The sequence below is a fragment of the Xiphophorus couchianus genome, chromosome 17, assembly GCF_001444195.1.
Source record: "Xiphophorus couchianus chromosome 17, X_couchianus-1.0, whole genome shotgun sequence".
Classification (NCBI taxonomy): Eukaryota; Metazoa; Chordata; class Actinopteri; order Cyprinodontiformes; family Poeciliidae; genus Xiphophorus; species Xiphophorus couchianus.
In genome coordinates, this window is record NC_040244.1 from 16,615,178 (window position 1) to 16,630,937 (window position 15,760).

General features: G+C 38.3%; 1 protein-coding gene across 1 annotated transcript in view; it reads left to right on the forward strand.

The window, feature by feature from the left end:
* Positions 1 to 15,760, forward strand: part of slc41a2b (solute carrier family 41 member 2b) — a 31,070-nt gene that overhangs the window by 11,035 nt on the left and 4,275 nt on the right. Inside the window, exons 8-10 of the mRNA XM_028043895.1 lie at positions 3,609 to 3,688; positions 7,659 to 7,790; positions 10,239 to 10,387. Of these exons, the coding sequence (XP_027899696.1) occupies positions 3,609 to 3,688; positions 7,659 to 7,790; positions 10,239 to 10,387 (361 nt within the window). The remainder of the gene's footprint in view (positions 1 to 3,608; positions 3,689 to 7,658; positions 7,791 to 10,238; positions 10,388 to 15,760) is intronic.

Here is a 15,760-nt window from a genome sequence, read left to right on the forward strand (position 1 = left end):
TATGTTGATACTTCTCTAAGTGTCATTTATGTGATCTTGTGTGGATTTCATGTGATGGACCAACGCTAGGTAGGGTTTCATCTTTCCAACACCTACACTGCAGCCTTGACTCATCTGGGATCATTAGTGACCTCTAGTGAGTTATCAGGGTGTGAGAATCTTGCAACTATTGGAAGACTGATGTTCACAGATGCTCTCCATCCTGTCTGACTGAGCTTGAGTTGTTTTGTAAAGCGAGAGTGAAAATATCAGCTGCTAGTTATGTGAAGCTGCTATAGCTCTAAAAAACTCTGAATTTACTTCTGCTACTTCAGGCTGATTTTTACACACCCAATTCTACTGGAACACACTTCGGTTTGTTGTTATGAATTCTTTTGCTAGTCACTGTATCCTGTTTATGCTTCTCCCAGCATCTGCTTTGTTGGATGACGCATTCCCTTAAACAAATTGCAGCAGTGAGCGCTCACGCCCTCCGTTCCCCTTGAGCCTGGCTCCTTACAAATAAAGCCCATAGGAGGGAAACATCTCTCCTGCTCTGCAGCATTTTCTTCTTCTCACTCGGCGCATGTAATTCAACTCAGCCTTTCACGCTTTTTTGCGAGGGAGATGCAGAAAACACTAATACTAGCAGGGCATATCACCACCTTGGTTGGTTATTGAAATATCAACAATAATCTGTTGGTTCATTCAGAATGAATGGATGTTATTTAAAGCTTACCTAAGTCAGATTATCAGTTTAGGGAAGAGAGTGGCACAGGAAGGACACAAAGTATGTCCTTAACTTTGACATCACAAGCTGCATTGCCTACATAAATGTGCACAGAACTTTATCAAAAAACACAACTGCGGTGCTTCCATTAAGTGAAAAAACATAAAAAGGTTTGTTCAGTCATTAATAAAAACATGTTGCACCATCAACCTCGTCGTCTTCTTCGTGGTTTGCACCAGTGGTAACATCAGGATGTTGATCATGTGACTCATGTGATCCGAAAAAAACTGTTTCCATTGTAGTTTTGCAAATAAACCAATTTCAATACAGCCAAAAACACAACCTTAACCTAGAAAGGTTAAGGTGGCAAAACTTTGTATCAAAAAATGACAGTTGTTTTTCAAAATTGCTGTGTTTCTATTAAGTGAATTTATATTTGTAATTTCAATTTCCACAAATCTCTGAATCCAGTTCTACCTTTATTTAAGGCAATCTGTCATTCAACAGGAATTGTTTCCGTTGAACACATTTATTTTTGAGATGCCAAATTGTCAATGTCAAATTATATGGCCAGTGGAAAAGCAGCTATTGATACCAACTTTCTCCAGTTCCTACTGATACAATATATTTGTTCCTTGTACTGTTAAAAGACATTTCTGTGGTTTATAATGAAGTCTAAACATTAAAATAAATTTTCATTTTCTCTAAAATGGTTCCAGGTTAGAGCTGTCTCACTGTGTCAGCTATTACCTTCAGGGTTAGTGACTGGAGATATTGGTACAACAAATAAAAGTGGAACTTCTCGCAGGAAATATGTTTTTCTACCAGATCTACTTAAAATAAAAGGTATGTGTAAAGAAAAGAGTCCTTATTTACCATCTTGACTTGTTTGAAATTTTATTGTGCGGTAACAATGCATTGTAATGCAAGAAGCCCTCCTGCCACAAATACTCATTAATTATAGATGTTAGGAGCAGATCCAAAACCTGTGTGTGAGTAAGTAGAAAGAAAATTGTGCTGTGATTTTTATTACACAACATTCATCATCATTCCTACCTCCTTTTCTAGTCAGTTGTTTCTGGCTTGCAGCTAGCGATGGTTGCATCCATTTTCATGACTGAGTCGAGAAAAATGGGAAAGGGAGAAATGGAAAATAAAGCAGCTGGAAGTTACTGAAGATTTATGACTTTAGGTGTGGAATACAGAGCTCAGGCATCGACGCAGAATACAGTGGCCAGCCAAGACTAAAGCGGGGGATAGCAGCGTCCGAAGCAGATAAACATTTCCCAGTCCAGTTTGGTCTTTGACACGTTGAAATGGAAAGAGATAAACCAGAGCGACTTTGCTGTAATCTCAGCTTTCCTTTTGTTGGCTCCCAAACTGGACATATAGTGTCACCTATACTAGTAGACTGCATGAACATCAACTATGCCTTCCATAATCAGGCACTTTTTGACTACGAGACATTGGAATATAATTTTTCGCCATAAGAAGCATGTTTTGAATGTGAAACAATGTAACAGGTCAGCTGACGTTGAGCACTATCTCCTCCCACACTCTTGCAGAGGGAGGAATTGACCGCAGCGATTTTCAGTCAAACTATGACCGATGACACTTTCACTGCTCCAATTGGTGACTTCATTTAACCAAACACACCTGGGTCTAATGACTGATGTAAAACACTTTGGACTGCAGTTTTGTCGAAATGTGCTATACAAGTAAAATTGATTGATTCAGTTGTGTTTCCATCTAATTGTCAAGCAACTTTTGAGCAAACGTTCAAACTGTCGCTAAAAAGAAAAAAAAAGAAGAAAGAATTAGGCCTGTTTCCATCCACTCATTTGGAGAAAATCAACCAGGCCTCGGAAAGTGGAATTTCATCAGATGTTGACGCTACGCATGGCTGTAATAAACAGGAAGCAGAGGTTGCTACTAGCATGTTTGTCCAAGTCTCTTTTGAAATAGATTTTTAATGTCAATGAGACATACCTGGTCAAATAAAGGTTATGGTTCACACATCTCAGATAAATGAAAAGAGTCGTCCTCGGAGCTAGAGGTTTCGACTTTGAAATTTTCCGATTCCTCCACGACCACCAGTGGATGGGAGTGTTCCTCCACACCCATCCCAGCCTAGAGTGCCTCTCGCCGGCCACTGCATGCTGACAGTCCTCCCATCCATTCTGGAGGTTTGGGCGGGGAAAGTTAATTACCTCAGAACATATTCAGAGAATGTGTTTCCATCTTCCCTTTGGTGCATTAAAACACAAACGAGCAGAAAAACATTTTTGCGAAATAGAAGTATTATGGTATTTCATATTTTCATCAACCTTTTCTAATGCAATACGTTAGAAAAAAATGTTGATGGAAAGACGGCTATTGAAAGGTTGTTGTTCCAGTTACTCTGGAGGAGAACCCTACCAGCAGTAGCTGAACCATGTTTTAAAAGGTTCGGTGTTTTCCTGCTATTGAGAAAAGGTTTCTCTCCTGCTTGGAGAGCAACCAGGTGTTCCAACCATGAACTTCTCTCAGCGTTTAAACTGATTTCTAATCTCTTCCAGTTTGGGAAAGTTTAGATTTAATTAATGATTGAGAGATAACCACACACAGTGATTGTAAATAAACTGAAAATCTGTTGCAGATAACAGTACATATGAGCAGTAAGCATGTAAACTGAACAGATATACCTGAATTATATATCTGTGTGTGTAAGGTCATGTAAGGTTGAGTTCTTTTTAGAATCTTTTGAAGACCAGATCTTTTATTTATTCCACATTCACCTCCTAGTCAACAAATGATAAAACTTTTTCTTCTCTATTTTTGTTCTTTTATATTTTTCTTTTTGCCCTTTTAATGTTAAAAATAACACCATCAGTTAATCTGTGTATGTTGTGTGTTGCAGTATCGGAGGACTCATTCTGGGCAAAACGGTGTCTGACCCTAACCTAGCTGGCATTGTAGTATACACCCCAGTTATCAACGGTGAGTATTGACTGCCCTTTTGGATTATCATATGAAAAAGTTTGGGCACTCCTGATAATATTAATTTTCATTTCCAAGTATGTGGGTATTTGGATCAGATATTTCAGTCTGATGTATCAAATAACTGATGGACTCGGTAATATTTCAGCAGTACAATGAGGTTTATTGGATTAAATAGAAAATGTGCAAAATACACAGAGAAAAACATTTGACAGGTGCAAAAATTTGGGCACCTCAACAGAAAAATCACATTAATATTTAGTAGATCCTCCATTTGCAAAAATAACAACCTCTAGACTCTTCCTGTAGCTTCTAGTGAGCTAGAGGAGCTACCATTTCTCCTTACTAAACAATTCCAGTTCAGTTGGATTCAAATCATCCCACAGATGTTCAATGATGTTCAGGTCTGGTGACTGGGATGGCCATTGCAGAACATTTTACTTGTTCCTTTGCGTGAATGCCAGAGTAGATTTGGAGGTGTGTTTTGGATCATCGTCTGGTTAAGACCTTATTAGTTATTAGAACCTGCTTTTTGTGATGATAAACCAGAATTCTGCTGCTGTTTTATAGGTTTTCCTCTTTAGGAGCTGCCTTAATGAAACCCTACTTTGAGCTGTTCTTATATTCCATCGATTAATTTCACACACGACGTTCCTACGAGCTGACATCAAAGTGATGATGTCAGTTGAGGAAAGTTGGAGTTGAGGAAAGTTTCTCTGTTGTTGTTTGTCTCCTTTATCTCCCTCCTTTGTTTTAATTAGTGCAGTCTTTGACCCCGAGAACAGAAATGGAGACAAATAGTTTCTAGACAAGATGGATACCAGGGACACAGAGGCCATTTATCTTGTGCAGTGCAGTGAACATTGAGTGATGGTGGATGTGAAAACGGGGAAAGCAGCCCTGCTTAGTGAACCCCTGCTTAAAAAAACTGTAGAAACTTTACCTAGTGAGACTGGAGCTGGCAGTCGGCTGCTTTCTGTGTATCTGTTTAGTTTAAACTGGACCTTTTTCACGTCCCGTTGCTAGCAGCCGGAGCTGTGCTTGTCTGTTCTTTTGGCACCTTAACAACAAGAGATAAGCTTTTAATTAAGTAGCATTAATGAGAGAGAGAAAGAGAGGATTCTTCTTCTGTGCTGCTTTCCTTTGAGACAGTATCTGCGCCAAACAACTGAGGTCTCCAGGGAGGGGCCTGCTCGTGAATATAATCAGTTTCTGTGTTGTAGCAAATTTTTAAATCTCCATCATTTTCAAAATTCTGATGACAAGCGGAGGAAAACCCCTGAGGCTGTTTAGTCTCGTTTCTGCTGATTAAAACACTCTGTGGCCTAAAGAAAAGAAACACACACAGCAAATAAATGGATGTCTGACTCTTACCTGATATGGTTGAAAAAAATGTCATGATCATTTTAGGTTGTTTTTCTAAATAAAAGATTTTCAGAAAGAGTCCTCAGTGCAAATGCAGCAGAAAAAGAAAGGAAGTCTATCTAGGTGATTACTTCTTTATTGTAACATTACTTTTTGGCAGTAAATGTTCAGTAAAGCCACATTTGTAAGGAAAAACATATTTGTGGGTTGAGCAGTAAGATTATGCTGGCGGCCATGAAAAACCTTCCCACCAACGCCGCTCTGCTTCATCTACAGATGAATCTGATTGGATGATTAATGGTGTTAGAAGAAACAAGACATGGTAACAATTTACCCAGCTGAACAAACATTGGCCTCTTTAATGTGTTGTAGCACCATACATTCCTCAAGCTGGTCACCAGCATGGTCACACACTGTTGCTGGATGCCATCGCATTCCTCACCCATAATTTGGTGCAAATAGGTTTCTGGTTTGGTTTCAGCGCTGTAGATTCAAGTGGCATACAAACCAGCACAGGTGTGTGTTTTTACCTGAGTTGTAAAATGAAAAGAAAAATTGAAACACTATATTTTACCTTGCTATGGTTTACACTGGCTATTTTATTCACATGTGGATCCAGAGCAAACTGTAGCTTTGTTTCTCCAGGTGTTGGCGCTGGGAGCTCCTCCTATTATCTGGGTTTACATCACACCTCAGTGTTGCTTCTATAGCTTTTGTCAAGTAATCTATTACTTTTAATTTTTCTGCAAGAAATCCTTGCAGTATCATAAATGCAGTTCTGAGTAGTCATTACTTCACCAGTTTCTCTAATATAGCATCCGAAATGTAGAGATGCTCTGATCTGATCTATATTGATGTCTATATCAGTCCTGATATTGAAAAAATTTTTTAGATTGTGTATTGGTGGCAATATTCCCAATCCATAAGGACAGATCTATTCAATCTAATTCTATGCTTTGTGGTCTGAACAACATCAAGCATCAAGCTAATGAAACATTCATAAGCCTGTTGGTTGTTGACAGGCTGGAGGCTTCACTGATTTTGTGGCTGGATTCATTTCTTGTTGTTCCATTTATTTTATTAGTCAAATAAATGCATTGAGTTTCAGGTGTTAGAAAGCCTTTGATGTGACTTTCTGAAACCTGCTGTAATCCTGCTCAGTCATGCAGTGTATGTGGCCTCCTGACTGCTCCCAGACAAAGCTCAGGCTTTAATCTTTGCTTGTCATCTTGTCTTTTATTTTCGTTCTGTATCACTTTCTCTCATGAAAGTCACTTTATTCCTCCTCCTCAGGTGTTTTTCAAATATTTTACAGTGTTTATTTGTGCTGTGTGTTATATTCAGATTGAAAATGATAAGAGGCTAACATGCATTTTCATTATTATATAAATTCACATTCGGTAATAAAGCATCAGGTATTAAAAGAAGATCACTTATTTGATCTGATCTGTTAAAGCTTTAAGATTAATACAGATAAACATTTGGGATGATGTATTGATGATGAAGCAACCCACCTTCAAAATCTTAAATTAAACTATAATTGCAAGGTTTCTAAAATATTAATATGTTCTTTCCTATTAACTGGTATTGTTAAAGGAATAGACCTGTGATTTGTCTGTGAATGAACCAGTCTTGAGGTCAGTATTGAGTGAATAAAACTGCAAAGTTGAAATGTTGGAAGTGGAATGCCATCACAAAGTTCATTCCTCATTTTTCAGCCAGTTGATATCAGTGATGGTGATTTAACTGTAAAGGTTACTTGACTTAAAGTCGATCCTTTAAAAATGAGAGATCTAAAAGGTCTAGACTCAGAGTTCCAAAAGCCATTTAAAGTTTGTAAAACCTTTAACTTGTTCATAATAAACATAAACAAATATGTGTTTTTGGTGTATTTCTGGATAAGCAGGTGAGCTACAATAGATGGACTATTAAAACTTTAACTGTTTCCATCCTGCAATATTTCCAAATTCTTAAACAGGCATCTTTCAGGATACCTTTACTTGGGATAAGAAAAATCAGAATATTTTTGCTATCTCAAACTCTTCTTAAATTTCAAGACATAGGGTGTATTTCGGGGTCAGCAACCTTTAAAACTAAAAACCATTCTTGCCTTCGGTTCAGCTGAATTCAAATTGATTAGAGCTTCAAAAGCTGTATGAATGTTCAAGAATCACTGACCTCAATTTTTATATACAGTAGATTTATAAATCTATTAGATATACTACTATAAATCTACTATAAGTAGATAAGTATAGTAGATTTACTATAAGTATAGTAGATTTAGAAATCTACTATATTCCCTTTTTAAAAAATTACCCTCTTTTTTTCAATAAAAAAAAAATCAATAAAAAGCTCTTTTTTACATTTTCTTCAACTGCAGCGCATACATTTTAACATTTATGGAAACTGAAACATTCTGTTGCAGAAATGCTACGCAAATATTGCATAAAAACATGCAAAAAACCCAAACTTTTTTATTAGCTGTACCTTTTTAGAGATGTTGTTCTCATTCTTATAGAAAGTAGTCATTTTAAGAAATTCTAGATCATTTACACTGTTCTATTTTGTCTCAGCCATTGATGACCCACCTGTCTGTCTTGTGCAGGTATTGGAGGAAACTTGGTGGCCATCCAGGCCAGCAGGATTTCTACCCACCTGCATTTCCACTGCGCTCCGGGAGAAGTTCCTGACGAGGCCAAGGGCTGCTACTACCCCTGCCGCACATTCTGTGGCACAGGTCAGTCCAGCCACCAACTGCACTGGTCACTTCATTCTCATGTGATGTGGTAACAAGCATGCAGATTATACTTTAGAACTGGCACAGATTTAAACTAGTTCTACCAGCTGACAATATAATTTCTTTCACCAGAAGTGAGCCAGAGCAGGAGAATGATGCTGCCGGCAGCAGAAAGGGACTTGGAGTTGTTGTTGTTAAGCCTTTCAGAACATTTTATCAACATTTTGTCTCAATCAAAGAATTTACCATTTAATTAAACTGCAATGTCTTGCAGCTGTTCACCCAAAATTGAAAATCAATAATTCCCTGTGCTTTATTTACATTTTGAAAAAAAATTTATGGAAACACCAATTTCAAAAACAATGCCTCTAGAATGAGGTGATTTTTTTTTTGGCCATATCAAAATGTATTTATTTAGCAAAACTATAATGGACTTTTTTTTTTCTCGTCACACAAGTCACATGATCAACAGGTAGATGTTGCCACTGGCCAAAACCATAAAGTAGGTGGCAGGAAGTAGTTGGACGATGATGGCGCAGCATGTTTTTTTAATGACTTATCGGTAGAACAGTCTCACTCATGTGTGATTTTAATTGCGCTTTCTTATTTAACGGAAACACTGTAATTGCAAATTTGTGCTTTTTTGACTTTAGCGGAATATTGACAAAGTTTTGTGCACATTTGTAGCAGAAACAGCCAGTGTGTTTATAATGCCAAAGCTGGATATAGCTGGAAGGTCCATCCAGCTAAATAGATGGAAGGTCACAGGACAGATGAGGACAAAGTCTGACAAAACTTTAATATTCTGCTCATAAAATGTCAGACTAACTCCAACTCCCAGAAAAAGTAATTATGTCCAAGACAGACTGAGGCTAAATTCACTAAATGAATTTCAGCTTTCATCCACACAGTCCTAGTATGCAGCTTTGATCCAGATTTACAGGGACATATTTAATCTTCATGCCAAGCAAAGGCAGATGGTTAGAGATGCTTTAAGGAATAAACTATAATCAAAATGACTTTGGTCAATATTAACATTTTTGAATAATTGAAATTGGATCATTTGGTGAAAACAGTACATTTAAGAACACTTTGAGAACATCGACTTGCTTTCAACATGAACTTTTCCCTGATATCTGCTCATTGAATCTTCCTTTAAAATAAAACTAATTATTTATTCAAATGTAGAACTTTATAATAAAAAATCCAAATAAAATAAGCAGTTTAATGTTTTTTATGATTATCTTACAATTGATGAAATCTTTCTGCAGAATGGGGCTCATCTGTATGAATAAAGTTTGCAGGGTGTATGATACTCAATATTTATATAGTGAACAAATGACCTAAATGTCATTTGCGTCTCTCTCAGTTTTTTTCCTCAAGGGTTTGTTTTTTAAACTCAGTCATTTAAAGAGTTATTGCATCTAAACTAATTTAAGTACATTGTAATTACTTAAATTAGTAAGTTTAAATGTCACAATTTTAGTAGCTGTAAGGGGAAAATCATAATTAACAGCTTTCAAATATTCAACTGTGTAATTAATGTACAGTATATAATATGTGTATAGTAACTATTACGTTCCTAAAATAAATGTACTTTTCAATGGTCTTCTAATTTGTGCAATGGGTTTGCACATAACTTAAATACAATATTTAATTTTAAGTACGTTAGTGTGTTTTATTGAGCCTTTCAGCTAAGAGCTGTAACATGAGTGTCAACTTCAGCACGTTGGTGATGTCAAGCACGGTGGTGGCAGTATCATGCCCTGGATCTGGTTCCCATTCATTTAGTTGCTTATAGATCACTCAGTTTTAATCTCACGACGTTGCACAGATTTTGTTTTGATTTTTGTCATGATTTTTGATATTTTCACCTGTTATAGGATCACGAGTTCAGATTTTGACAAATATTTCAAATTAAGACTATGCTGAAAAAGCTAAAGTGATGCATTGTTTATGATACATTAAGTAAATCACACAAGTGTATGAAGGATTGACTGCAACAATCTGGGTCTGCAACAAAAAAATGTCAGCTTCTGCAGAGATTTCAGTTTAGGAACATGATCAGAACCAAACAGAAAGCTCTGTGCTTTTATTCTAATTTTTGTACTGATAAGAGTCCAAATGTTAAAAGAAACTGCGTGGGCTTTCTCTGGACGCTCCATTGTCCTCCCACAATCTGAAACGAAGCTCTTCTGAGTGGGCATGAATCTGATTTTCTTCCAGGGCTCAGAAATTTATTTGTGTCACTGGTGACTGAAAACTCCTGCAGTGTTTGTACCTTATTAAAGAGACCAATCCTGTTACTTCTTGAGGTTACTGTGTGCAGAGCAGAAATTTTCTCTAGTAACTGTTAGCTGTTTGCTTCAGGTCTCCCAGTATAATTCAGCTGTCCTTCCCCAGATGTAGAACCTTAACCTTCCTTTTCTTCAACCTGTAATTTCTCAGGAGCAAATCATCGCTCAGCTCAAGTTCTGCTGCTTCTGGGGATCCCCGGCCACCTGATCTTCCTCTACACCATCCACCTGATGAAAAGCGGCCACACCACACTCACCCCCATCTTCATGTCCGTTTACCTGGCTGCTGCTCTGCTGCAGGTGAGCATCTCCACATTATAGCAACAGGCTCACTGAGTAGTCCCATGTGATTCTGTTGTTGCTAAATATGAATAACCACAGACACAAAGCCGTAAAGGGGCAGCATGTTTTTTATTTTTTTCCAAGCACATAGTGCCATTTTACACACAGTGAATTGTGTTGTTTTCAGTATATATATATATATATATATATATATATATATATCAAATGACGTAAAAGAAACTTGACGTCGATATTTAATGTCTTGAGATTGGGTCTCTTGTCTCTTTAAAAACTCCAGCTCTTTCTGAAATGTTTGCATATGGTTGCCAAGGAGATTCAAGGATTTCTCATACCATGGCTGTCTGCGCGCGCTCTTAGAATAAGGTCTTAATCGGGTAATGATGGACTAGATCAGTGGTTCTCAAACTTTTTTCAGTGATGTACCCCCTTAAAAATATATTTTTAGTCAAGTACCCCCTGACATGGGCAAAACATTTTTGGAATTAAAAAGAGGTACAGTGCTGTAAAATCACTGTCTGATTTATTAAAGCCAAATAACTTATATCAGTGAACCTGACAAATACATCCATATTGCAAACATTGCATGGTTAAACAAAAATGAAAAACAGAAGACGGTGACCACCAGGAAGGTATAAAACCAGTCAAACCGTTTTATTTTAAAGGATATTGAAACTAAATACTGAATATAAAATTCAAAAATTCAAATTTTATCAAACTTTTTACAAAATAATTTTTCCCAAGACTTATTATGAAGAGCCTACTGATTTTTTAAAGATATTTTGAAAAGCTTCACGTACCCCCTGCAGTACCTCCACGTACCCCCAGGGGTACACGTACCCCCATTTGAGAACCACTGGACTAGATCACTTGTCTGATGTGGATTAGAATCTAGACTTTAGGAACCACTGCTATAAAAGACAGGACTTTATTAAAAGGCACAGTTGCAAATTTGCGTTTTTATGGAGAATAACGATTGACGGCACAATTTAAAATTCACCAATAATTTCAGCTGTCAAATAATGTTCATTGCCTGTTTTTTTTTATACCTTCCTTATCCCAGTTTTAATATTAATTTTTAACAACATATTTATTATTCTAAGGCAAGAATTGAAATTTCATTTTTCAGAACGTTTTCAACTTTTTAACTTTTAGAGTCTGACAGTTTTATCTCTATGCCTTTTGGTGAACTTTCGTCCGGCCTTGATATGAGTTTTCTTCAACATTAGCTTTCCAAACGTTCTTTTTTAATTCAGTTGTATTGTTTTTATCTCCAAAGTGTGGTGCTGTAAGAGTTTGAAAATTACATTGAAAATGCTTGAAAAGTACTTAAATCTTACTGTAAGTAAAATGTACGAACCCTGGAGTGACTTTGCTTTTTGCCATTGGCACAAACCAGATCATGTTTAAATTGTTGCAGTGGTCCAGTGTCATCCCTCTACAGCAGGGGTGTCAAACTCCAGTCCTCAAGGGCCAGTGCCCTGCAACGTTTAGATGTGCCTCTGCTGCACCACCTGAATAGAATAATTAGGTCATTAAGGCTCTGGGGAACTGATCTACACAAGAAGAAGGTAATTAAGCCATTTTATTCCAGTGTTTTGTACATATCTGTGGCACATCTAAAAACTGCAGGACAGCAGCCCTGGGCCACTATACACGTATTTCCCAGATTTGGTTCAAATGCAAGCAGACCTCTAAAACGTTTCCTCGGTAACCCAGAACACAGAGCTTTGCCATAGCTGATGTGTGAAGACACAAATGCATAGAGAAGAACCTCAGCATTTTCAAAAAAATAAAACTTATATTTTTGCGACGTTCCTAAGGTGATAAAAGGCAGTTCTTGTTTTCTCTTTTCAAGAAGAGAGACCAGGGTCAAACCACACGCCCAAGTTCTTTATCTGCTCCTTGCTTGTTGATTTTCAAGGTGACCCTTAAATCTGTTTTACCAGAATTAGGAAGCAGGAAATGATTTGACAACAACCACTACTCGCTGATAGACAGGTTTCAACAGGTCAGCACAGTATTATAAAAGAATTTTACACAGAACGTGGGTTTTCTCCTGTGGTTATCAACAGCCTCAGCTGAGATGCGTTGTGAGTGTGTGTCTGCTCTTTAAACATTTAACCCCTGTGTGTTCTATGAAATTGTGTGCTTTCACACAACTTCACAGAAGGAGTCTGACCTGTTCGGAGTTTTGGGTAGTTCCAGCCGAGAGAATTCAATTATGAATGACTGCTTTCACTTATTCAGGTTCACTGTGATTTGTCGTAGTGTTTGGAATACTAACAGTCTAGCTGCTCGTGTGTGCGTGTGTTGGGGTGTGGGTGTGTGTGTGTCCAGCTCTTTCTCTGCCCCGCTGTGCCCCTGAATCTTTAATGCAGAGACGGCACATTAGGATGTTATGCAGGCTGCAGAGGAGTTGGAGACTTTACAAATCAATTGGCTCCATTACCAGCAGAGCTGCTTTGAGGTTCACAGTCACTGATGGAACATCAGTGGGAGGGGACAGGGAGAGGGCTGTAAGTTGAAAAGAAGCTTGCACCCAGCCTGTTTGACATTGTAGCCTTTACAAAAACTAAACACAGAATATTGATCAGTTCACTCATTAAATTCCAAAGCTGAATTCTGCTTTGAATCTGTCTGCATTGCTTAAAAGCAATGGCTTTATTACAGTTTTGGGGGAGGGAAGCTAAAATATGCACCACGTCTTTCTTCTAGAGCTTAATCTGCTTTGTCATCAGTGTGTTTGTGCAGACAGAGACAGAATAACACTCATTAGGAGCCTGAACGCAGCGCGCTCTGCAGAATTAAAGTGTTCAGGGGAAAAGGGTGACTGCTAATTCAGTTAACGCCGAGCGTTCAGTCAGAAATGATCCATGTGGCGCTGGTTGGTTTACCTGACAGAACAAACAGCACTGAGCTAACTTTGGCTCTCCATTAAAACAGACTCATATTGAGTCAGTTTACAGCATCTCTTAGCTACTTTGAAAGATTGTCTTCTTTACCCACATGTTTCTATTAAACCAGCTCTAAGGGAAAAGCTGCAATATTACAGTTACAGTTCTACTAACGTTCTTTTTTGGGGGGGCTTGAGGGGAGGTACATTGAAATGGATTTGTTTCACAAAACTGCAATAGAAACACTTTTCCCATTTTCTCACCACTTCTACAGTCAGTAGAGAAATAAGTTGCTGACTGACTGTCAGTGAATGTAATTAGGAAGATCATCAACTCAACTTCGTCTTTTTCCTGAAAGAAGGATTGGAGTGCAGGGCCACCCAGTGCTAAGCAGTGTAGCATACAGACACCTCCAAACTTCAGATGCCCTTCGGATTAGCTCAGCAACGGAGAGCTTTAATGAACATGTTTCCACGGCTGAGCAACTGCATCCAAGGTATACATCACTAGGTGCAATGGGAAGGATTGGCACCAAGCCTGGACTATAGTCACTTATAGTTTAAGTGAAAGAATTCTTAATGCTTCAGCATATTAACTTTAATCTCCCAACTTTGGGAGAATATTTCTTTAGCTGTTTCGACGTGACTGCACCAGTTCCTCCATCATCCACAGAGAGATGGAGGAATATGAAGGGCCTGCACTGAGTCCTGACTATAGCTCTAGAGAAAACTGTTGGGATGAAGGTTTTCTCATCCAACATTAGCGTCTATAATTTTGACATTTTCCATAATCACATGACACCTTAAACAACATCTTCCTCTATCTACCGATACATAATCTATCTACTGATTTTCTCCATGGTAACCAATGTGTGTGTAAAGAGAACAAAGCAACATGTGGTTTTGTTTAGTTTTCAGCTAATAAAGGGACAAAGAACACATGGTTTTGTTAAACCCTTACCAAACCAGGAACAGAACCAAAAACACTTAGTCTTCAGCGAGGTGTGTGTGAACAAAGGGAAGCAACAATGGACAATTGAGGCAACAAGAAAGTGAAAGCCAATGGATGCTCACAGTGCCAGATTCAAACTATGTTCTGAATCCAAACATCTCACACACACAGCAGCTTTAAACCAGCACAGCAACAAATCACCTTGAGAATCTCACAGCATCCAATCAGCTAATTTTCAACAAGAAGCATTAAACAAACACATAAAAGAAAGACCTTATTTCAGCCTAGAGACATAGAAAAACAAAGTCTTACTATGAGGTGAGCTCGGTCGCTCAGGTTGAGGCAGTGTGCAGGGATCCGGCAAGACCATGAAAAAAACAAACCTTGTGGTCTGGCAGGCCAGCTGGCGGGATCTAGCAGAGTCGGCACTACCATTGTTTCAAAAGAAAAACCACGTCGTTGACGACTGAAGGAGCAGTTTCAGGGGCTTCTAGAGGCAAACTGCCATGCGGGAACTTAGAAAACTGGGTACACAAATAGTATTTCTTTCATAGTTCTCTAGGTAACGATGTGAAGGTTTTGAATAGTTCTTAGAAAAAAAATGGACCGTATACGCGTGTGGCCCCGTGGCCTCCATGGAGTGACGTCGCTACCTTCGAAGCTAACTTATTTGCCAACAAATATGGTGTCTCGCGCAAGGCACACTGGGAGATGCGGTTTGATGAGTAAAATGGAGGTCCAACACATTGATATGATATGATATGATATGATATGATATGATATGATATGGGTGAACACCTTCGTTTTGGTCAGAAGTTTCTTTGCTTCAGCCGGAGAGATTTGAGGTTCTTGGTGTCTTGTGTTCTTAGGAAGGAACGAGGAATGGCTGTTACTAAATGAGCTTTATATCCCTCGAAAATTATGAACTTTGAAGGTTTCCAATCAAAGAGCAACTCTGAAATAGAAATTGCTGCAGTTGTGACAAGTTGACAGGACTATTCACTGGCTTGCTAAATGCAGCTGTCCGTATTCTCACAGGTACCGAGAAATCGGAACATATTACTGCAATTCTTACATCTCCGCCCTCATTGCGTATTTATGTTTTCTTGCCACCAGGGTAATTATAGAAACTCCCACAAAGGCAGAGACGGTTTCCTGAAGCTGGGTGGTTTGAAAGAACCTCCAGTCACTGTGAAAAGACAGAAAGGAACTTTGCTGAAAATTTCTAACTGGCCCACACTTCTTTATTAGTCTGACAGAGGTTACATCTCTAAAACACTTTCATCATATCATCTCTAAAGAGTCCTGCAATACAAAGCAGGACGGCATTTTTCTAAGCAGTATTTCATATTAGATCAGTGAAATGCCTTCATCTTTTAAGCCATGAAAGGCTGTCAGCGCACTCGGAGCTCTTGTATTTTCGCACAGAGGATGATACATCGTTACAATCAGTTCTCCCTGCTGTTTGACACCATCATCCCTGCATGTTTTCTACCCGTCGGTGTTGATCACCGACAGCAATGTG